Genomic DNA, 24,666 nt, shown 5'->3' on the forward strand with positions numbered 1-24,666 from the left:
CTGTGCCACTGGACCCAGGGTCCACTCTCAACAGCACTGGCTCGTGATGGTGGCTGTCCCCTGGTTCAAGGCACTGTGGGAAAGCTCCCTGTTTCATAGTGATGGCTGAAGCAAGCTGCTGACCAACTGGCTGCTAAATCTCACCCTGCTTCATTCCACATGTCCTGAACCGTTTTCCTCAGTGTGATATTTTCCATTTAAAATCTGCATGACAACATTAATCTAATGCTTAAATAGGTGGAAGAGAAGATGTAATGCAGAAACACAGCTAATTCAATTACTTGTGAAGCGCACAGTTTAAGATACTTAAAATGTATTATTTTAGCATGGCTGCTTTGGCAAAACTCAGTTTTAATTTTTATTTTAGACTAACATTGTAAAGTGCTGTCTGTAGAACATGTTTGTTAAGAAATTAATTCTCAGTAAGGAAAAGAAAACTCTCTGCATGTGACTCGGTGTGAGCCAGAGGTTAAAGCTGGGGTGACATTTTCCCTGCTGCAAGTCAGTGGACATTTCCTCTTTGCCTGGGGCTCAGCGTGTGCTTAGCACTGTGGTAGGAGAGGGGCAGTTCCATGGAGCTGGTTTTCCAGCTCCTGCTCCTGCAAAACTTCCCCATATTTCCATACTCAGAAAATATCCAACAAACCAATGCCTGGTGGTGCTCAGTGGTGGGTAGATACCTGAACCTGATGTAAAGTCAGCGGATGGTTTGGGTGGATCTTGCTAACGCACAAAGAGATTTGACTACTGTGTCCTACCCCTTATCCCAGCCCTGTTCTTTGGGGTGGTCCAGGTGATGCTTCCCATCACTCTGCAGGAGTCAAAGACATGTTTACAGGAGCCTCTGCAGGGGTTGGAAGGTGTTTGCTCCTGGACAAACCCATTTTAGAAGTTGATCAGAAGCTGCTCTGTCTGCATCTTCTGCTGCTGTGCCCACTTTATACCTCTCTGGAGAAGGCAGGAAGGATAATACAACAGCCCCTGAGATCGTGGTGGCCCTGGATGTGCATGAGAGCTCACAGCCTTTTGGGGCAGGCTGTGCCCTGTCTGTTGTGTCCTGGGGTCACTCTGGAATGCACAGCACTGCTGTCCTGCAGCGGTGCCATCCCACTGTTTCCCAGATAGCTTCTGTCACAACAGTGTCTCCTGAGGGAGGTACAGCATCATCTCTTCAGCAAACTGAAACTTGATCCTCATGTTATACAAATGTATTAGAAACGTTTCCCGAACTATTTTTATAGCACCATGAAACCTTTTGGCAGGCAGGTGGGAGTGGGGAGCAGTGCCTAGTTTCTGAGATGCCTTGCCTGGGGTGTCAGGGCTCTGCAGGCACTGCGCTAAAGAGTTTTGGGAGGTACTTGCTGGCAAAGCTCTGTCTGGAGAACAAACAGTAATAATCAGTGGTGTGACACAGGGCTTGAGAAGCAGGAGAAGCCATAAGCTTATGGAAAAATAAGGTTCTGAAGCTCCTGGTGGCCCTTCGTATGTGGCACCCCAAAAAGGCCCTGGTACCTCGACCCTAGCAGGTACCAAGGAGGAAAGTTGGTATGTGTTTGATGTCTAGTTATTGCTTAGAGCATGCAAGGCTGCTGTGAGAGTCTACTGCAGGGCTTGCTGCCAGCTTAAATTCAGCTGGAGGCAACACACCTGGAAAACCTCAGATTCAATGAACAGGATGGCCTTCTTGCACGGAATGGGCATGAGCAAGGTGATTGCTGGGCTGAGGCTGTTAGGATTACCTGGCATACACCCAGCTTGCATGCTGCTTATGAAGGGGTTGTGTAAGTCATAAAAACGTGTCTTCTATGGAAACAAGTTGCTTTAGAAATATTTTGTGTATGAAGTTGTAAAACTTTCATAGCATACTGATATTTTCCTCTTGGCCCTACATTAGCCAGAAAAGCCAAGCCTGGTCACAGCTCCAGCTGCACCAGCTGTGAAACTGCTACAACTGATTTCAGAAGTACTTAAAATCTGTCAAAAATGTCCTTTCTCTCTGAAAGGCTAAAAAGTCCTGCACAGAACAAAACCCAGCTATTTTTCACAGCAGTCTCCTTCCATCAGGCTGCTTATTTTTTGAATAGTTCATGCAAACAGCCTTTACCTAAATACTTATGCATGAATAAATTGCTCCTCTAAAGCAAAAGGCTCCCTTCCTGGGCTAATCCCGCTGTGGGTGCTCCTGGTTGCAGATAGAGCAGAGTTGCTTATGACTGCACTGAGCACCTGGCATTGTCCAGGGCTGCTCAGATTCCTTCACGTTTATTAGTCTTGTGATTTTGTCAGAATTAACCTCTCCTGCTTGTGAAGAAAATATGCATTTTTTCCAGTTTCAGCTTGTTCAATCACTTCAGCTTGGTGACTAATACCTTCTGAGGTATTTAATTTTGCCTCTTTCAGTCTGAAGTAGTACTGAAATGAGAGAAAATGACAGTATTTACAACCCTATGGGATGTATTGACTACTGACAGTATAGTCAGCACCGTACACACAGGTATGACTTGTTTATGCTGATTTCCTACATGTGCAAAGTGGAATGGACAGGGCTGGTGTGACAGGGTTAGGCACGTGTTCCAGGTCTGAGGGTCTTCGTCCAGCCCTCTGAGATCCGTAGCACTGTGGGGCTGGGTACACTGAAAGGTGGTAAGGAATGAGTGGAATAGCCCTTGTGTAGGTGCGGCGAAGAGCTCCCTGCTCCTCTCACTTCTGATCATAACTTGATTCATTCAAAGCCTTTAGGAACTGCAAGACATATTTATTCATTTATTTTGCAAGGATAATGTAATTCCCCCAGACATTTGAAACTGCACTTTAAAAGCATCTCTGCAGAATGACAAATAATTTTCCTTTTCCTTTCTTTCATCCTCGAGTCCAAAGGCTGGTAAAACACGGAGGGAGCAGCAGAGCCGTGGGCTGCACACAGCTTCAGGATGCCATTACAGCAAACTCTCAGCAATCATTCCTGTTCCAGCTGTGGGCGAGAGGCTGCCTGGGCAGCGTGTGTGTGCTTGGCTGCAGCCTGGGGTGGCGAGTGGCTCCGTGCTGGTGCCGGCACCCAGCCTTCCAGCAGACTGCCTCTTGGCTAGTCTCACCAGAGCTTGGTCAGGAGGGCTGGATTGGGCAGGAATGTTGCATGTGGGAGCCTCATTCATGGCACGGATCCCACGTGGGGAGGCTGAGCACACCAGCACGTCTGCCAGAGCCACGCGCGGCAGCCCCTGCGCTTGGCTGCAGCCCATTTATTTTGCCTTATCTACATTTTAATGCGTCATCTGCAACTTTCAGAGGATGCAGCCAAAAAACATTCTGGGGAATTTCAGCTGAAGCGACCGCCTACGCACCCAGTGGCCCTACGAGTACGAGGGATGAGTTGGAAAGTGTGAAGAGAGCCAAGAAACAGGGGGCAGATGCCATTTAGGCACCTGTTTATCCCCTCACACAGTCATTGCCTGGGTTGGCTGCCCCTCTTACTGCCAAGCCAGGGTTTGCATTGCCCAGGACTCATCTTCTGCCTTCACTGCTGTTGTTTTTCAGCCGATCAATACTGTCCTGTTTTGTCTCTGCAGTTACTCCACCAGTGGCAGGTGTTTTTTTCTCCTGTTTTGTATCATTTACCTAACACATCACTGCTGCAAAGGTGGGGGCAGTCACCAATTCCCCCAAACTGCGTTGGGGACCACAGGGCAGCCAGTGGTCTTCAAACACTTGCTGCAGAAAGCTGGATAGGAAAGAAGATGGGAGCATGTTATCCATCCACTTCTACTCTGGAATAACATGGAAAAACAGCGTTATTCAGGGTACACCTTCACCACACTACTGCAGTTACACATAAATCAAATTTCTATAACATCATAGATAGAAGAGTTTACAAAGTAGCTTGCAAAGCAGCAAATATAAGCACAGTCAAACACTGCAAGTGTAAGATTGGATGTTCAAGAAAATATAAGATTGCACATGCTCAACCAAGGTAATAAATCTGTGTTTGAAGCTTGCTCAAGTGTCTGCTGGGTCATCTGCTCTGGTCCAGCTTCTTCTGCAGCTTTGCCTGTTCATCTATGATTGTTATAATTTGAAAACAGAGTTAAAATTTCCTGAGATTTGATGTCCTTGACCTCAGCCCATGCATGAAGCTTTTGCTCTGATGTGGTGCCTTGGTCTGAGCATCCAAAGGTTCCATGGCAAGTGGCTGTTGGGTATGGGGACAGCCTGACACCACAGGCACAGCTGGGCACCACGGGGCTGTCTGTGCCAGGGGTGTCTCTGACAAATAGCAGGTGAAAGCACTTCTGTCTGGCCTTCCTAGCCCTGTAAAAGGTGGTTTTCCAAGAGGAAACCCCAAAGGCGCCCCATCCCCATTGGTGGCAGCTGGTATGTACAAATGCCATCAAGAGCCTTCATGCTGTTCCGATGTGCCTGTATGGAGTGGTCCAGGTGGTCTTTCAATTCATATTAGGGTGAAATATTTTCCATTTAAAAACAGGGAATATTTCTGAGGGACAAGCAGGAAGACAGTTTGTACTAGAGTAAGAAAAAATACACATAGCATTGGTTAAAAATCAGTATTCTAATAGTAAATCTATTCAAGAGCTAAGGTTTTAAACCCTATCCTGCAATAGATAACTTTCCAGGTAGAATGTGATGCTGTCTTGCCAGGCAGTTGAAAGCATTAACAGGAAGCAGCAAACATGGCTGGTGAGGCATTACACTGATTTTTGCAGCATTACTGAAAAGGAAGTGGAGTACGGTGATTTGTACCTGGCTGTAACCAAAGCTTGCCCAGGTCATGCAGGTGTCCCAGACCTTCCTTGCTTCATTATCTCTGCACATGTGAATGGGTTTAAAGAACATAAATCAGTGGAAAGCTGTGATTCTGCATCACTGCAATTACAGCAAATACAGGTGGTAATTTAGTGGAAACTACTGTGCATGTTGTGAAGTGTTTTGCTCGCAAAATGAGAGACATAAACCATTATTTTTCTCTCTTCCCACCCACACCACTTAGAGACAACCTCCTGCCATTGGAGCTTGCTGAAGGGGCAGCTGCTGATTGTCTAAAATCTACAGGTCTTTTTGAGCTGATGGAGCAAAATGAAATCCAGCCTTAAAAGCAGGAAAGCACCCAAGTTAAGTAAAGAAGGGAATTATCACCTCCATGTTGCCTCACCCTCAGTTCATAGCAGGGCTAAGCCGCACTGGGGGCTGTTGCAGCCTGATGAATCGTGACAGATAGAATTTACATGGCTCTGAGATGTTAGGAAGAGCTAAGCATCTTCCCCTGGGGAGACAGGAAGCTTGGGAGCCCAAGCAGATATAGACAGGTCACCCTAGAAAGTTGAGGGGTGCTGAGGAGATGGTGTGTTCTCCCAGAGAGGTCAGAAATACAGTGTCTGCTCATCCCAAGCTGTGACTTGCCCAGGTGCTCTCTGGTTTGACACTGCGAGGCTGAGGAGCTGCCTGCATGTGTGTCTTGTGCGAAGTTCAGAGGGGATAAAAGCCCAGGAGATATGGTTGGTGCTGGTCTCACCAACATCACAGCTCTAGGAGCTCCAAAGAGAAACATCACCCAAAACTGTGAGAGTTTTGTACCAGGATGGCTTGGAAGAGGCTCAGCAATGGTGGAGAGGAGAGCTTGACCGGATGAGAGAGGATGAGCCCTCTCCTGCCTGTCCCTTCCCCTCCCTGCCATGTTGCACTGGTTTGCACGGGGTCCCCGGAGTCCTGGGGACCCTGCCGTCTTTATCCTGGTGTGAGGGACAACCACTTCCTCATAGTGCAGGCATGGGGGGGTCCTACCTTGCCTTGCTGGGTACAAGCAGGGTAATTCAGGGAGCCACAATGCCCCTTGTTGTCCATTTTAATGCAGGTGCCAGGGATGAGGTCAGGGTCTGCAATAGCCACCAGCTCTCTTTGCTCAGGGGGTGCAGGGTGGCTCCCTCTGGCATTTGAGTGGGGAGAGAGGCAGGGTGTGATAAGGACAATTCATCATCATGGCGAGCAGCTGAACCAGTGAAGTTTTTTTAGGATACAAAGCAAGCAGAAGCACTAAGGCCAAGCACAGCTCTGAAGCCCAGTATTAACTTTGTTGTTCCCCACTCTGCAGGTCACAGATGAAGGACGTTGAATGTGCTGCAGTGGGAGAGGGCAATTGGAAAGGGTCTCTACTTTCATCAGGTTTTGTTGTTACTTGAAACAGCCTCTCTTTTTCAGGGAACAAATTACATATTTTATTCATTTTCTGTGCAGAAAGGAATGGTTCTGGAGCATTAATGGGGATGTTTCTAAGCAACGTTGTTTTCCCACCACCAGCTTCAGGAACAGTTACATTTGTTTTACATTTTTGTAGCAATAAGCCAAACTATCTGCAGTTTATAGGCAGGAAAACTGTCACGGTTTCTCTAGTTTTGCTTAACTGAATGGGTGGGGGGATGTGTCACTGCCTTGGGGTTCTCTCCGCACCCAGGAAGGTGCTTGCAGGCATGTGAGGAGGGCTGCCCTGTGCTCGTAGTGCCCCAACCCCTCCTTTCTGTAGAAGAGGTAGAGGATGTCCATGAGGACACCTGCATACAAGTATCTGCACCTGAAGGTGCCGATGCCTCTCCCAGGTGTTGGCTGTGTGCTCTTTTCCATTCCCTCCACTTTGTTCAAAGCCCCCTCTTCTCTCCCACCTCCTTTTCCCCATCTGTTGCTTTCTGCATGTTTTTTGCACACTGGAATACTTAGAAATGCTTGGGGAGCACCGGGTTTTGCCTCCCCTGCACGCCTCCCTTGTGCCGAGCCATCATTGTGGCTGCAGGCACTGCAACATGGGCACCATGAGCTGGCACTGCACCTACAGGGGGCAAGCGGTGCCCCCATGGATCTGGGATCCCTACCCACCATCCCTCCCTTGCACCCCTCAGGGCTTGTGAAAGAGCACCCAGGGGTCACCTGGGGGCAGGGGCTGCTTTGGTACGACTGACCGTGCAGTATCAGCCCCCTTGGTTCTGCATTTCTGGTAGAGGTTGGCTTCTGTGGGCAAGACCACCAACACAGGGCAATTAAACTGGGGTTGGAACAAGCAAAAAACAGCATTATCTGATTTCTGTAAGGCTCTTTTAAGCTTGATGATTCTTCTGTGGGTGTGGAGTTGAAAGCGTTTTAGTCATTGTATGTGTTATTGCAGAGATTTTATTTAAAACTTATGTTTTTCCTTAGAAAAGCCTCTCACTTTCTGTCTCTCATTCCAGATAGATAGATAGAAAGTCAGTCAGACAGGCAACCAGATAGATAGATAGATAGATAGATAGATGGATAGATGGATGGATGTATCAACAGGCAGATAGGATGCTTATCCTGATCCCATTATACGGTTAGGTATAATGGTAGTGGATAAGCTTAAAGCAGGGTTAGTCAGTGCACCTCAGACTGAAGCAAACCTGCTTAGCATCTTCATCTTCTGAGCAGCTCAACTGTCACTTACTGCTTTAAAACCTTAAACTTTTCATTTTCATAGAATCATAGAATAGTTAGGATTGGAAAGGACCTCAAGATCACCTAGTTCCAACCCCCCTGCCATGGGCAGGGACATCTCACACTAAACCATATCACCCAAGTCTTCATCCAACCTGGTCTTGAACACTGCCAGGGATGGAGCATTCACTACCTCCCTGGGCAACCCATTCCAGTGCCTCACCACCCTCACAGTAAAGAATTTCTTCTTATATCCGATCTAAACCTCTGTTGTTTAAGTTTCAACCCATTACCCCTTGTCCTATCACTACAGTCCCTAATGAATAGCCTCTCCCCAGCATCCCTGTAGGCCCCCTTCAGATACTGGAAGGCTGCTATGAGGTCTCCATGCAGCCTTCTCTTCTCCAGGCTGAACAGCCCCAACTTTCTCAGCCTGTCTTCATATGGGAGGTGCTCCACTCCCCTGATCATCCTCGTGGCCCTCCTCTGGACTTGTTCCAACATTTCCATGTCCTTTTTATGTTGAGGACACCAGAACTGCACACAATACTCCAAGTGAGGTCTCATGAGAGCAGAGTAGAGGGGCAGGATCACCTCCTCTGACCTGCTGGTCACGCTCATTTTGATGCAGCCCAGGATACGGTTGGCTTTCTGGGCTGTGAGTGCACACTGCTGGCTCATGTTCATTTTCTCATTGACCAACACCCCCAAGTCCTTCTCCGCAGGACTACCATTTTTAGCCTTCACCAAGCACAAGGCTGTGCTGGAGATGCTTCCAGGATGCAGAGGGGGGAGACTGTTAGCACTCACAGCTGATCCCAGCTGGGATCACCTTCAGCTTTGCTGAAGCACAATGCAGCAGGTAAGTTCAGCCTAGTGTCAGACACTGAAATTTACCCGTACATGGAAACAGTTGGTTTTGGATTGTCCCCTTCTGCAAACCAGTGGGGACCTGGGGGGATTATGGAGACAGTCTGATGCAGGTTCAGATACCTGATTGTGCAGCAGCCCTGCCTAGATTCAGGAAGATTTAGGCTGGTTTGGGTGTGTGTTAATGGAAGTGAGGGAACCCAAACACTCCCTATTCCAAACAACAAAGGGCAGCAGCAAAACAAATCTCCCACATAGATAACTAAGATGTGTTTCTTGTAGTTGCTTTGTCCCTTATGTATAGAAGAAACCACTTGCAGGTTAATGAGCTCATCAAGCAGTACAGGTGTCTCAGATCACAAAACTCTGCTGGGAGGGGGTGGCTGCTGGCTCAGCTGGCTGCATTCCCAAGCAGAGACTTGTGATGGGTCCAAGTTGCTGCTCTGTGTGCTATGGGAAGTATCTGGAACCTGGATGATGCTGTGTGGGGCTGGAAGATTAATGGTGAGGATTGTTTCTAAAGGAGGGAATTGCTCTTCTCTGCTTCTTGAAGCATGAGGGAAAATGGGAATCCTTTGCACCAGGACTGGGTGCTGGGGTAGGTGCTCTCTCCTGTTGGGATACATGGGGAGCGGGGTCTGTGGGATTTTTACACATGTCACATACAAACCCTTGATGGATGTGGGTCTGGAGGACAGGGGAAAGCACCTCCTGATGGTGACTGAAGGGTGCTCAGCACTGCCTGGGCAGGTTCCCTGCAGCCTGGTATTATGGCTGCTTTCAGTGCTGCAGTATCTGCTGCCATTGATTGGCTTTCTTACCAATTCCTCTACACTAAAATTAATTAGAAGTGAATAATTACAATAATTTTCTGACCTTTGCCACAGGAGACAAATACCATTCCTCCCATACGGCATGGGCTGCTTTGTAGACATGTTTTCTCCCCCACCTTCTCCCCTTTTTTCTTTAATTAAAGAGACTGTCAGCTCTGAAAATCCCCCAGACTCGACTAGATCCCAGTGTGCTGTGCCACTGCCTGCATGGTGCTGGCAGCATGCTCAGCTGTGGCCTGTGGTGATGTTTTGCTGCTGGGGATGAGAGCCCTGCCAGTGGTGTGGGGAGGGCATGGGAGCCTCTGGTTTCTGTGCATGATTTTGGGGGCTTTCTTTACCCCAGTGAATATGGGAGGTACCTGGCAATGGTGCAAAAGTGGGGCTTCAAACACAAGAGCTCAGTTAAGCACTTCATTAAAGCCCCACCTTGCAGATGCCTGGTTGAACAGAGCCTGATTCAGGGAAGGGTTCAGCTGCTGATTGTCCCAGGGGAGACTGAGGTGCTTGGCCACAAAATGGGGACCTTCCTCTCTGCTGAGACCTAGGTACCTTTCTGCAGGGGTGTCGAGCTGTGCTGTTGTGTGTTGCTTTATCAGAGGTTAGTCATAAAAATGGAGCGGCTTTTTATTTATTTTTTACCAAATCCATCCTCTGGATGCTTTCGGTTGGAGCAAAGCCTTGTTCTCTCCAGGGCTCCAGCAGCCCCACTGCTCTCTGGCTTTCCTTTTGTTTCTCGTACTCCTAGGGATTTTGGTGTCTGCTCCTTCTGGGAGCTCTTTGCTCGAGGTTCATCTCACCTTCCTTGTGTTCACATCCCTCCTAAACTTGCTTCTTGCCCACGTGGATGGGGGGAGCTTTGCTGCAAGGACTGTCAGTTCAGCCTTGTGATACTGCTCATAACCCAGCTCAAAAGAAGAGGCAGGAAGGCACAACGCACGGCTGTTCTCCCTGCCTGGCAGATATATATCTATCTATTTAACTTTTATACTCCTTTTGCTCTGGTTCAGCTGTGACTGCACTGTCAGCACTTATCCTTCTGAGGAAATAATTAACCTGAAAATCATCATAAAAGCCATTAAGGAGGCACTGGGTGAGTGCAAGAGGCAAAATGAGGACGGGGAGTTTCTCAGGTCTTTAACAATCCTTGCTGTGGTACCATGTTAAATGAGGTTTAGGTGGGGGTAGGCTGGGCACTCCCACTTTAGGGTTAAGGATTATGTCCTTCTCATCTATGTGCAGTTTCACTTGAAAAGGTTTTCCTCTGCTTGGTGAGGTGAGTCTTTAACGACTATGGAATTCTGATTGGCCAGCCCCCATGTATCCTGGGAATTAATTGAGACAGCAGCATTACACAGAAAGGCTGGTTTTTTCAGCAAGAAATGGTTTGGTGTTATTAAAAAGCTTGCTTGAGCAAAGGAGATTTGGAAGAGGTTTGCTAGCTCTTCCAGTGAAAAGGCTTTCTTAGCGGCATAATGTAGTGGATTTGAAAAATAAGAAGCTTTGGTTAAACACTGCAGAAACTTCCTAATTTAAGATACAGCAGAGCATGTCTGAAAGGTCTGAGCAGGGCAACCACTGCCAGCAGCCAGAAAGGGCTGTCTCTGCAGCAAGGGAATGGCACTGTCCACTGCAGGCTGCACCCAAATCTCTGGTAGGTCGGATTTTGCAAGACAAGCCTAGCTGTTATGTGTCAGAAAGCAGGCAATAACCCCACCATTAGGCTGTTGTGGCTTTGTCCTTTTTGCCCCTTTTCTCTCTCTCTCCCAGCCTGAGCCACTGTGTGCCAGTCTCTGCAAGTGCAGGGAGAGCCTGTGAAACCCAAACCTGTAGCGAGCTCCAAGGTTTTCTCGATAGAGATATTCCATACTATTAGCACAAATACAACTTATGCTGTTATATGCACATTTGTGTTGAAGTGATGCCCATACATGCTCTGGGGTGGTCAGGAAGATTGCAGGGTAGCTTGAGTAAGTGTTTTAAAAGCAATGAGGGAAAAACCTTCCAGCTGACTTTAAATCTTCTTGCTTTGTCATTACAGGAATAATTTCAGGCTTTCTGGTGGCCAGCAATGCCCTAGGATGCTATTCCCATTAAATATCCTTCCTGGGAAGGAGTTAAATGGGTTTAGGGTTGATGAACAGTCAAATTATTCTGACTTTTCATTGCCAAATATTCATCTTGATTTTAAACCTCGGGTTCTTGCCCTTTGAATGAAAATTAACATGTAAGACATAATCTAATCTTCCTATGTGGCCACATTACAAGGAAAAATTCCCTGGAAATGGATTTCCTTCTCCTTTGCTCCTGAGACTCCTGAAAAACTAATTTTTCCCCTACCTTTTTACCATCAGGCTTTATCCCAGGTGCCTCTTGTTGCTCTCACTATCCCTCTATATTCCCGCAGAATGCATTTGTCCTCTCTTTTCCCTTTGCATTGCTTTTTGACTTCCTGATGCTGAATCAAAGAGCTCTTAAAGTCAAAAGTTTGCCATCTTGGCTTTTCCCTTGCATGTTGAACCCTGGCTCCTCAGACACGTAACAAGCTCTTCTTGCCCATCGTTCACATCACCTACACCCCTCTATCTTGCGTTTTCCTTTGTTTTGTCTGTAACTCTGCCCACAGCAAAGTGGTTAACAAGCAAAATGCCTTTTTTTTCCCCCCAGCTTTGGGGAGGTGTAGGCTTCTGCAGGACTGGTTCATGTCTTGCGGCAGCTGGTCTCTATGTCTCTGCACTGACTGGTGTCAGCCCATAGGCACTTGTCTCATTTAGCCACTTGTTTCTAGTACAGTAATTAACTCTGGCTTATTCAGCAGCACTGCAGGTCCAGAACTGAAGTATCTCTTCTGAGTATAATTTCTTTTGTGTTTAAAAGCTAACTTTTGTAGTGGGGTTTTGGTTGTTTTCAGTCACCATTTATAAAACAGCAGCTGTAGTGGGACACAGGGAACCGTGCTTGATCTACAGGCGCGGTTGGAGCTGCTGATAAGGAGTAGTGCGTCTTCTAGAAATAAGGGAGATGGGAATTACAATCACAGAAGCAAATCTGAGAGAGCTTTGTGCCCTTGAGTCACAGGGATCTAAACTGCTGCCCAGGCAGAGGCTTTGCTTTTTGCTGCAGGCTGGGAAGAGGTGTAAGTAATTGAACAAAGGTTTCCAGGTTCCTATGCAGCTGAAATAACCCCTTCACCCTAGGGCCTGATGCCTGCTCTGCTGGGGTACTGCCTGCCAGACTGCCAGGCAAAAACCCCAAGCTCACCCCAGGCAAAATCCCTGTGACACGGGGGACTGTGGCTCTGAGCGTGAGGTTTATGGAGGCTGAGGAAGGGGCAGGAGCAGATATGGTATATATGCAACTCTCTCCACTAGCAAGAGAAAATGAGAACTTGATTTTCTTGGTGAAGACCTGGCAAGTGGCAGAGGGATTAGTAACCAGCCCTGTGTCTGTGTTGCCTGTTTGGTTCCGCTGCTGAAGTTGCTCCTTTCCAGCAGGGAGATGCCATTCCCTGCTGACTGTGAGCTCCTGGCCCCAGTGGGTGCTGGGGTAACACCTCCTTCCCAGACTTTTCCCCACCAGGGCCATTCTCACGTGCTTGTTGTTTGTGTGGTATTAACTGGAATTTAGCAGTGGTAGCTGCTCCTGGAGGCTGCCAGTACACAGATGCTGTCATGGATGCCAGTGTCTCAAAGTGGTGTTTGCCCATCAAACACCACCAAGAACTTGTGCTTCCTCGGGAAATGGATGCGCCCTCTGTTTGGAAAAGCCTAGTCAAGGAAAATGTCATCCCTCCCTACATGTTGTTTTGGTACCTTGGTGTATTTTTAACAACATCCCTGACTTGCAAGCTGTGTTTTCAATGAATCAGGCATTCATCTCCTGTGCTTGTGAGCCCAGTGCAATCTGGCAAAGCTGCTAGTGCTGTGGGGACAGTTGTGATAGCTCAAACTCCCACCTGCACAGGGAACATGTCACCTTTGGTTTAAGCCAGGAAAGAAGTACCATGTTAAAACAGCATGCAAGGCTGGGCTCTTGGGGGCTTTGTGTCCCCATATCTTTTGCTGTCCCCCTCCCTGTTTGGTTCCAGGCACTGGGAGTGGGCAATACTACCATGGTATGCTTGCCTGTTCCCTGGAGAAGCAAACTGGAAAGATTTAAAGTTAAAATGTATATTTCTTAGACCTACAAACAGAGTGGTGTTTTCTTTCACTTCATTAAATTAGTGCCCTATTGCCCTCAATGTAATGAGCATGGCTATAAATATGCTTTATTAGAGGTTTCAGAGGCATGGGTGTTTCCAGTGGGGTTTGCACAGCTCCTGCTGTGGGCCCTGAGTGGGGCTGCCCTGTGCCCCTGCCACAAAGTGATATTCTCTGTGCAGCTTCCGTGCATCTTTCCTCATCTCTTTCCCTTCAGTGAATTCTCCCATGCCCAGACTTAGGTGCTTTGGCTTTGCTCTGCTATAGCCTGGGTTTGGGCAGCACAGCACTGTGATAAGATTTTGCTTTAGCCTTTTATTTTTAAAAGAATTCAGGAGCGAGATGTAGAATACCTTCTGGGTCTCGCTCATGGTGTAATTTTGGGATAAAGAAGATAAAGGCAGCTTCAGGTTGGTGCCTAGAAGCAGTATGGAAGGTACCGTGGCAGGGATAAGTCCTGGACTTAGAGCTCTTGGTACTTCTCTATGTGTGGCAAGGTTGGGCAGTGATTTGTGGGGAGCAGTGCAATTGCTCCGGTTCCGCAGAGTGCAAGGGAAGCTGAGTATCAGTGAGAGGAGAAGCAAGATAACTGCTGTGCTAATGGAAAGGGGGGTGGAGGGAAGGCATGCAAGTGCTGATTTTTAATCATTTGCTTCTAGGTAAAGCAAAGTGATCCTGAGAGACTGGAGGCTCTTGCAATGTCCTCTTTAATGGTTACTTCCTCCTGCATCAGCACTGACTTCCAGTTTGAAAAGAGCTTTATTTTAAACTCCTGAAATCATGATTAAATAGCGTCAGCATAAACTCCCAGGAGCGGTGGCAGTGCCAGGTATCTGGGAGGCAGGCAGGGTCAGGGTTCAGAGATGGAATGACCTTCTCAGGACTTTAACAGCAGCAAATAGCAGTGCTGGCACTGTGGCTGCACGTGTGGGATGTCAGGTACCACTGCTCATGGATGCTCATGAGGGAACACGTGCCGAATAGAGATGAGAAGGACCAGAGCAATGGTGCTGATACACTGTCTGATAATTACTAACTGAAAGATGCAAGAAAAGGGGATCTTCCCCTCTCCTCCTGCAGCCAAGTGCTGCTGGTGGGACGTGGTTTTGCCCAGCCCCTGTGTTCTGTGCAGTGAAGCCTATGGTACATGCACAGCACCTAGCTGGGTCTGGCTTCAGTGGGGACATGGATGAGGCAGACCTTGGGTTGCAGGGGCAATTGCCTTCATACAGCACTGGCCAGGTGCTTAAGCATCCCACAGGAAAAGCATGTGTCAGCTCAGCAATAGATGTATAAAAAGATAGCAGTATAAAAAGACCATTTCTAGCCTTGAATACATTGCTGAGAGCTTTCACTGCTGGCCCAGAAAAACCCACACTGCCTGTGATAACTTGGGAGGGCAATGGCAGAATCCCCCCATACTTTCCCAGCTGATCCCTAATCACATGCTGTCCCTCTGGAGCCCCCACACCCTATGCACAGGGCTTCCCTGTGAAAGGGAACTGAAGCCATTTGGTAGTGCTCTGTCCTTGTACCCATAGGCACAGGCACTCCAGCAGCTTTGCCCAGGGAAGATGTTCAGTCTGTGCGTGGCTGGAGCAGCCAGTGACAAGAGGGCACCTCGGGCTTCATCAGAGTCAGGGTTTGCTGGCCTTGCCATCCTGACTGCCATCCCAGCCACTGCTCCCAGCGCAGCCATCCTTGGTGCTCTGCATGGGCTGCTGCTGCTTCACCTCTAGGGACTGAGCTCATTAATTGTCTTAGACTAGGGAATTAGCACAGCAGAAGCATAAAGGGCTGTGACTGTCTGGTTACTTAGAAACCAACCATTGATTTTACTTGGCAGTTTTGCAGGTTTTGGGCATGTGTGTCTGTCTATATGCATATGTATGCAATATATTTATACATATATGTACACCTGGAAGATGCAAAACAGATGTAAACATATACATAAAGTTTTTTTTCTCTTGGTGGTTTTTGTATTTTTTTAGGGGGATAAAGGAGAGCCAGGTCTCAAGAACTGCTGCTTTTTCAAACAAATTACTACTCCATCATAGGACCAGTAATTAAACCAGTAGCTGTGTGCTTTTAAGCAACAGGAGGTCTGCACTGGGAGATGAACCATGTTGGGAGGGCTGACTTTTCATCTCTTTTGTTGGCTCCATATTTTAGTGTGTTTGCTTTGCTTGCATGCTGCCCACCCATTAACTAGAGTGTGTGGTTGAGTGAAATGCTTGCAAACAAGCAGAGGGCTGAAAAGGATTGAAGTAATGGGGGGCTGTGACCTGGCGATGTTCCCCAAGCTGGACCACAGACTCAGGCAACCTCCTGAGCTGCCAAGTGGCTTCTGAGCTCATTTTGCGAGAGGGATTTTGCACTGCAAAGACTTGGCATTTTGAGTGTTGCCTCTTGACTATAGATACAAATTTTTCCAAGTACCCAGGTCACATATGTGCTAAGTAAATGGCAAAGACGGCTTTGGAAATCCAAACACTGTATTTCTGCCCAGATTTGTTGGTGTATCAGACTCTGCAAAAAGCTGGTTATTGCTCTCTGGGGGAAAACTGGGTATGTGTGTGTCTGTGTGCTTTACCCCCAAAACCCCAGTTTGTGGAGGGACGAGCCCTGATGCGGTTTTGTGGACTGAGGGGACAAGGGACCTGTGAGGAAGGAGGACAGGAGAGCCAGCCAGCACCTGGGCTGAGACACTGAGACAGACCCTGCTGCTAGGTGATGTACCCTAAAAATGTATGTGAAGGCTTTAGGGTTTCATGCATGGATGGGTGTATATATGCATGTACTTACATAAAGTGGTATATAAAAAGCATATGTATATGCATATATATAAAGGGTAATGTGTGTATATATGTATTTATAACTATGTAGAGAGAGGAGTACACCTCCATGGCCAAGCTGTGCCCTAGCAGCTGTGTAACTGTTCAGGGACAGACTTCAAAAGGCAAAGAATAGGTTGGTGAGAAAGAGGACTTATAAAAAGCTCTTCTACAAAATAAATGTAAACTGTTTGTAAATGCAGAGTTGTGCTTGACTTCTTCAAAGAGCACTGTGCAGCAGGTGTGTTGTCTCCAGAAGTAATGTGGAAGTCCCAGTCCTGTGAGCCTGAGTTCCTCTTTCCTGCTGGAAGTGCTGCAGCTCTGTCTGGAGCATGCAGGCAGCTGCCGGGTATTTGCCTTTGAAGTTTCAGAGGGTTATGCTTTGAGCAGAGGAGGATGGGCATGACTTGTGCTATTCCATGCATGGATGGTTTTTGGTGTGCAGGGGTTCAGCTGTGCTTTCACTTGAAAAAAATAATAAAAAAGAAAAAAAAGAAAAAAAAGAAAAATCAGGTCAGTGCCTGCCCCATCCGTGCTGTGAGCCCAGGGGCTCATGGTGCTGGAAATGCAGCTGCAGCTTTTCAAGTAGCTGCTTGAGGACGAATTCCTGTCTCTCCTAAAATTTTACATTCCCAGCAGCAGCACTAGGTTCTGGCCACAGCAGTGGCATTGGGGGTGGGAGGGTGGGCACCCAGCCTCAAAGGCAGTCTGCTGGAGCTGGGCTGGCTCTCCTGACCCTCTGGGATGCCTTTGGTTGCTCTTCAACAAGGGAAATTGTGCCATGTGAAAAGGTCATGAAATGAAGTGTGTAAAAACGGAAGGAGCTGAAAGAGCAGGGCATGACCTGTGCTAATGTCGGGTGTTCCATCTGACCCCTTTCACCGTGCCCTGCCTGTGGGTGAGCAGGGCTTTTCCTTTCTTAGTTTTTAATTTATTTTTTATTTAGCTTTAAATAATTAATCACAAGCAGAAAAAAGTGCTGTGATTTTTTTTGTTTGTTTGTTTGTTGGGGTTTTTTGGTTTGGTTTTGTTTTTTTTTTTTGTATTTTTAGTGCTCTGCAGTGGAAGGTAGATAGATCTGGCAAAAAAAATTGCACAGATCCGGCTGTAGTGTAAAGTTTAAAGCAGGAAGGTATAATTAAAAGGGTATTTTGTACCGCAGCGATAGGTTTAAGTTAGGGTAGGGGTTTAATGCATGGCACATTTCATGGCCTCAGGTCTAATTATCTTGTCTCCAGCCTGGCTCTGAGAGTTGAGGAGAAGGGTAATAACTTTACCTCACTGATGCTGAAAAGCAGCCAGTGCTAGGGATCAAGGCGCTGCCCCCCCCTTCTTCTGGAAAATCATGGGCTGTTTTGTTCACAGGGAGTCCGTGAGCTGGTTACACTGGAGACCCAGTGTTACCAGACCAGGGGTCTGTGATGGATTTGAGTGCTCTGACAAGTGTGAGAGTGAATAAAAAAACCCCGGTGAAGCTGAATAAGGTGGATACTTTAGTGTTAATACAATGAATACCAAACAATGATGAAAGCAAAAGGAACATGCGTGCATTATTGAGGGGACCCCAAACAACATCAGATGTGAGATACATCTGGATGTATTTGGGTTTATTCCCAGCCCTGTGAGCACTCAGAGCTTCTCCAACAGCCTAGTGAGGCCAAGGATGATGGTAGTACATCCATATGTCTCCAGACTGGGAGGCCAACATCCCAGCTGAGGGAGAGTCTACCCCTTTGGAGAAAAACAGATGATTTGGGTGAAAACAGGGACTCATCTTCCCTGGCTGCTGGTTTCCCATGGGGTTAAGTTGTGTGTCCCTGGAGGACTTAATGATATTTTCTAATTATTTTCTTTTCCTTCCAGAAACCTTGGAAAATCTGGACTGAGAGTCTCGTGCCTTGGGCTGGGTGAGTAACCTCTGTAGCCACTATGCTTACTACGGCCACACACTGTCCTGAAGTATAATGGTAGCTGCTCTTGTGTTTCAGCAAGAAGTGTCCTTTCTCAGAGCCCCAGCCTGTGCTCATTCTTGCAGATGGCTCATGGCAGAAGTTCTTACGTGTGTCAGCAGCTCTGTGCATTAGCCACGGTGTGAGGCAGTGCTTTCCACCCATAGCACTCAAGTGGCACTGTGTGAGCATTTATGATGTAAAATCCCTCTAATATAACCTGATCAGCACAAGGGACAGCCTGCAGAGACTGCATCAGAGATGTCTGTGAATGCCCACAAGGGCTTTATGCGTCAGAGCCCCAGTCTTGGGGGATGATGGTCAGCCTAGGCTGTGGGCAAATTGTTACTTTATCCAATGTATGTATCTTGTTATTTCTATTCCATACTGGTTTGGAAACTGAAGAATATGTTATCAATATTTTATCTTTTCTATATTTTATCAAAAAGAGCATCTATAAGCACTGCGGCAGGTACATACTGGCCCTGCAGGTTGTGTATCGGTGCTGCAGTTGCTGCAGGCTTTTGTACACTGCTGGTGGCCTTCAGCTGCCGGGTAAGAGAGTGTGCGATGAACTGGACAGCTCCTGATGGCTTTGCTCATGCGAGTAATTTCTTTGATGGCAATTGAACTGCTCACATGAAGAATGCTTTAAAGTGTGTATATTGTGTGTATACATATGTGCATATATATATATATATATATATGTATGTATAAACCAAACAAAAATCAAACCAAATGCTGTAGAAAGGAGGCTGTTTTTCTCCCCGTGAGCAGCTTCCCATCGTGTGAGACTGGGGCATCAGGAGCATGAAGCCCCTGAGGATATGCAAAGACCCTCAAGGGGTGGATGCTCTGCTCTGCCTGGGCCTCACATTAAACAGGGGTCCTTGTTCCTCTGGTGGTCAGAGTTCTAGCACGGGAAGATGGAGGCACTGACATGTCTTTAGAAAAGTGGCTGGGTGTTCTGGGCTTCTATTCTGCTGCCTCAGGGGGGAGTCGGTGAAGGCAGGAACAGGCAAGGACCTGACTCTGCTTGCATTTGGCACCTGCTGTGCCTGTGGATGTCCCCTTCTAGCTCCCTGCTCCATCCTCAGTTGGTGCTGGCTGTTCTCACAGGGCAGGTGCTTGAGAGGTTAGTTCATTTCTTCCAACACACTTTGAGATTTGATTTTAAAATAGAATGAAATGTGAAAGTCATCCTGTATCACAAGTCATATAAATAAGGCCTATTCCACTAAGAAGAGCTCTTCTGGTTAAAATATATCCAGGCTTTGAAAGGAGTTGTTGTCTTATCTGCACAGAGATTTTATCATCCTTACAGTTTCACCAAGAGTCAATGTTGTTGTGGTGGAGAAAAGCTACGGGAAGGAAGTAGCAGCAGGAAAAAATGTTCTTTAATTTCAAGCATGTGGAACTGCAGCAGCATCTAAATATATTGTGCCTTTGTGAGCACAGCTGTGCGGGGTAAGGGGGGCTGAGGAGGGAGCAAATGGCTGCTCTGGGCACAGGCAGAGGTGGGGGAGAGCTGCTGGGCATCCATTTGGAGCCAGTCATCTCAGCCTGTTCCCAAAGCAATGAGCCCTATAGCCTTTGCCATGTGTGCAGGAATAGGGGAGAACTGGAAAGACTGAAATTCAGTTGCCACCTTTTCTTGAATGTACAGGTATTTCTTTTGCAGCACAGCACGTCCTCCCTCCCACTGCAGATCCATCAGGTGTCTGCTTCAAGTGCCAGCTTATATGACTTTTCTAAATGGCTTCTCTTTTGCAGTTCCCTAAAAGATAACTGTGTTTCCCTAAATTCTATGCAGCATGAAAATCTAATTTAAGGTTCACTGAAGTTTTGATGGCTCAACAATCTTTCTTAAAAGCCTTCCAAAATCTCAGCAAGGTGGGAGTGTGCTTCATCCTGCATGAAAAAGTGGAGGAAAATGTGAAGCAGGACAGAAATCGCAGGCAGGCAGTGCTAAGGCAATGTATACCCTTTAATTATGTCCTGCTTCTCCTAGCTCACACTGTAATTAATTCGTTTGCTGGGTGCTGCTTGCAGTGTAAGAAGTGTTGAGTGAGCTCACGAGGTCAGATGTGTTAGCAGCGAGTTTTGCAAGCAAAGACATTTGGGAAGGGTTGCTGTGATGGTGACTGAGCATAACTCCAGGTCACTGAACCTCCCACCAATACTGCTCTGCTGGGTGAACTCCAGTGGAACCAGGTTCCTGCAACATCCTCGTGCTAATCCCTGTTCTCGGCCCAGCTGAGCTTTCACCTCCTCCTTTGAGCAAGTTAACACTGGGTGAAGTTTTGAGGAACCTTAACTGTCTAACCTTGGGCAGATGCGCGGGCTGGTGTGTAGCTCTGTCTGTGATGCTGGTTCTGAAATGTGAGTGTGATGCAGAGGAAAAAATAAGGTCACATCTTTCCTGTAGTTAGTTCAGAGTGAATTCTGCCTGAAGAGGCTGCTTGCTGAATTTTAGAAAATGTTGATACACCCTGCCACAAGGTGATTAGCCCCAACCCCAAGGAAATGAGCAGCAGGACAGAACCAGCCATCCCAAACCCCAAAATCCAATTCAATATGCAAGAGCACACAAGAAACCTTCTTGCAGCCACTGGCAGGATACCCTGGTGCTCACAACTGGGTGCAAAGCCAGATGTTTTGTGAGCAGCAGGGGTCAGCTGCTGCCACTGCCTCTTGGCGTTTGCTTTGGGGGAAAGTTTTTTGGGAACCCAACACCAAATGTCCACTGACCTGGGATGGGGGTGGAGGAATCTGGTTTGCACCCAGCTACTTCAGGCTTGCAGGGCTGAGTATTTGCTGGTCACTTGAGCAGCAGACCAGACCCATGTGCCAGGTGTCCATGTGGCATCATCCTCGCCAGGAGCAAGCCAGGGACAAAACCATACTGGCTTTCAGCCAGGAGCCCTTGTTCTTTTTTTACCCCCTGCAGAAGTGACACATCTGCTGACAATGACAGTGTTGAGTGGTCAGTTTTGCATCGGCAAATAACCTACTGATAATCACACCTTTGGAAAGGGAGCTAAATCTAGATTTAATACAGACTTTCCACAAAGGAGAGGATATCCAGCTGAGAAATTGTTTTCGAATGCAAGGAAACAACCTGATGGGCAAGGGACTGGAAGTTGTGTTGTAAGGTTGTAGCCACTGCCATGCTGTGTCATGGGGGTTTGTGTTTATAGAGAGTGAATTGGAGTATACAAGAGAAAGACAATGACTTACTGAGGAGAAAAGGTGATGATTTAGAAAATATACATCTAGTATATTTTTCTTCCAACATACTCCCTTTGGCAGAGGTTGTGAATCATCCACAGTCGCTGTTTGAAATGCCAAGTGTGCCTTGCACTGTCTGGAGTGACTTTTTCTTTAAATTAGAGCTGAGCAGCAGCTGCAGCCCCAGCACCTGCCCTGGCTGTTTTGGGCATAGGTACCCCACATCAACTGCCTGGGGGAATTGTGTGCTGCTTTCCCTGTTCCTGACTCTGGCTGGGATTGCACCAGAGCATCTTGATTTCCTGACCCCATCTGATGCTTTAGACATCACCTTGTTGAGCAAAAACTTGCCCCTCTGGCTGGTTTTGCAGTGATTAAGGAAAAAAAGAATACCACAAGGATTCCTTACCCATGTGGTCCCAATGATGTTAGGATAGGGTTAGGATCCTAGACCCTTTGCATTTCCCAAGCTCAGTTTGGGAGTACAGGGGGAGATGGGCAGACCCAGGGCAGGTACATATTGTATATATTTACTGCTTGTATTTAAAGAGATAAAGTGCTATCTATTCCTATACAAGCCATTGCCAGCTCTTGGGCTGCTCTCCATGTGCCCAAACACTTGAGCATTTTGCCTCTCCATTCTGCACTCTGTTGCTTGTTGCAGCATGGTTTGTGTTGGAAGGTTGTAGCTACTGAAATTCAAGAGAAGATGTGCAATCCAGCAGGTGTATAAATAGTTGCCTTTCTTCTCACCTGTGGTGGGGACGTGCATGCATACTTAAGCAAAGAAATCACTTTGGGATAAACAGCCTCAACCCATTTTTTCAATAGAAATGCATTTTAATGTATTCCCATAAAAATAACACTTCTGAAGCTTTAACATGGAAATCGGGCTTCATTTGGGTTTTATTTTTTTCATCTGCCTAAAGAAGCTTAATGATAAGCTGAAACCTATTTTCATTTTCTCTTTATTGTGCAGGACCAGAGCATATCTTATTCCTAGGATGAAAGTGCCTTTACTGATGTCTGTAGCTGTCAGAGCATAGCAGGGCTGGCAAGGGTGCCTGCCCACCGCTGGGCAGGTCTGGGCTCAGTGGGTGCTACTGCTGCCTGATTATTGCCTTACAGAGAGCAGAAGTAAATGCAAAATTAGTTATAAACGTGTGCTCTTTGCTGATTCTTCTTATTCCAGTAGCATTTGAAATCTATGCTTTTCCAGAACTTGGGTTATTCTGCAGGAAATGAAGAGTTTCAGTTTAAATGTTCAGTAAGCATACATGATTAATAACTTTATCTGCACTCAAAGAAACCATGTATAAAATAATTCAAATTGACTCTTTTTTGAGGGAAAGAGAGCAGGATTCTCCTAATAGAGGCAACTCTTGTTTTGATTCTAACCAGAGAGTGATTAAAGCAGCTCTAGCACTAGCAGCAGGCACGCTCTCCGCTTTCTGATTCCTGCTCAAGGTTCATCTTCCACGCTCGCTGTGAGCAATGAGCTAACCAATACATTTCTAATGGAGATGTGGGAGCACTTACATACCTATTGCGTCTTTGCAAGTGCAAGCACCCAGGGAACATTTCATTTTTTCCCTCTTAGCAACATCAGAGCTCAACCCCTCGCTGGCACCCCAGTCTCCTCCATCTTGCACAAATTGCATTGGGCCTGAGCCCCATCCATTATGGAGGGATCATAAAAGGCAGAATTCTAAATTCTGAGAAATTTCATGTGAGCCATGTGAGCATTGACCTATCCATTAATTGAATAACATGTAGTTTTATGTGTAGCTGGCATGTACATCCTGAAAACTGCTGTGGATCAAAATGACCTTGTGACTTTGGCTGGCAAAAAGCACAGGTAATGTCAGAGCCACCATTCTTGTCTCTTAGCATCACTTTCCATGGGATGTTGTCTAAGGTCAGACAAGTAGGGCAGAAGCGGTATCTGCCAGGGTGAGTATGGGCTGTCTGAGCAGTGTCCCATATGTGACCTGGCGCTTCCCCATCTCACTGTCATCTCTTCCAGTGGTTTAGGAAATATGTATTCCTAAGATATATATATATACACACACATAAAATTTATATAAGAAATAGTACACTTGTAGCTTAGGAATATCCAGTTAGATCCACATGCTCTCTCCACCGCACATTTGTTTTTTAAGCAGTGGTCATAAAAGAAACAATGCCCGAAGTTTTTCCTAATAATAGACCAGTCTGCAACTGAGTCTAAACTGCAGCTACTTTTAGAGCCAGCTAATGAAAGCACTGTTCATCGGCTGTGCTAGTGTTGGACATGGGCTTTATGGAACAGTTCCTGGGGAAAAGTCACTTTGGGTTTTAAATACTTCATGTCAATAGAAGTATTTTTTCCCCCTAATTGTGACTTGTATGATGCTAAATGCTGAAGCACAAATTTAGGAAGAATTTCAATCCACAAATGACATGTTTCACCAGCATCGTAATTTTTTTCCAATTTGTCAGATTGAAGCTTTGGAAAATGAACTCAGTTTTGCAAAGAGCTTGAGAGTTCAATCGAACTGTGTATTTTGACAGCACTGAGTCCTACCGGTGCTTCCCTGGATGGGTTCATGGGCCAGCTCCAGGTCTACATGCCTGTCTCCCTAGGAGAGAGGAGGTTCCTGCCTGGCTGCAGAAACTCTCACTTGTGGATGCAGAAGCCTCTGAAACAGTTAACCCCATTTTAAACCCTTTTAATCCCAAGGAATCTGAATTTTGGTAGAGCAAATTTTTTGTCTGCAAAAACCTCTTGTAGTAACAGATTATTTTGTTGTTTTAGGGACATGGGTCACTTTTGGAGGTCAAATCTCAGATGAGGTAAGTATTTCTTGGTCTAAATGTAATGCATGAAATAAAAACCAATATGAGATATTTTTAAATGAAACCATGGCTACCGAAATCAAAGGAGCCTGTTTCTGTATGAGGAAATGACAGAGAGGTACTAACCAAAGCAGCACAAAGCTTGAGCTTCTGCTTCAAAAAAGCCTTAATGAAACTGATATTTCCAGAGGTCAACTTTAATAAAAACTGCCTGTCTATCCCTGAAAGTGATCTTTTCCACACCGTCTGAAGAGATATTTCCTCCTTACCATTGGCAGTGGCACCGCTCTTGGAGCGGAAATTGGAAACTATTTTTGCATCGTGTATGTAATCAGCAACAGTCATAAATACAGGCTGGAGCTCAGCTTACAAGGAGCTGCATGGTGAAATATTTTTTTACATAATAAGATGAAACATGAAAATGAACTTGAGTTTCCTACGCACACTTGCCTGTACCAGGTGGCTC

General features: G+C 46.6%; 1 protein-coding gene across 6 annotated transcripts in view; it reads left to right on the forward strand.

The window, feature by feature from the left end:
• KCNAB1 (potassium voltage-gated channel subfamily A regulatory beta subunit 1) overlaps window positions 1-24,666 on the forward strand; it is a 72,627-nt gene that overhangs the window by 29,908 nt on the left and 18,053 nt on the right. For all 6 annotated transcript variants that reach the window (XM_005141969.2, XM_013130925.2, XM_005141970.2 and 3 more), the window contains exons 2-3: window positions 18,046-18,089; window positions 24,160-24,197. In XM_005141969.2, the coding sequence (XP_005142026.1) occupies window positions 18,046-18,089; window positions 24,160-24,197 (82 nt within the window). The remainder of the gene's footprint in view (window positions 1-18,045; window positions 18,090-24,159; window positions 24,198-24,666) is intronic.

Source organism: Melopsittacus undulatus, chromosome 6 (assembly GCF_012275295.1).
Source record: "Melopsittacus undulatus isolate bMelUnd1 chromosome 6, bMelUnd1.mat.Z, whole genome shotgun sequence".
In the NCBI taxonomy this organism is placed as follows: domain Eukaryota; kingdom Metazoa; phylum Chordata; class Aves; order Psittaciformes; family Psittaculidae; genus Melopsittacus; species Melopsittacus undulatus.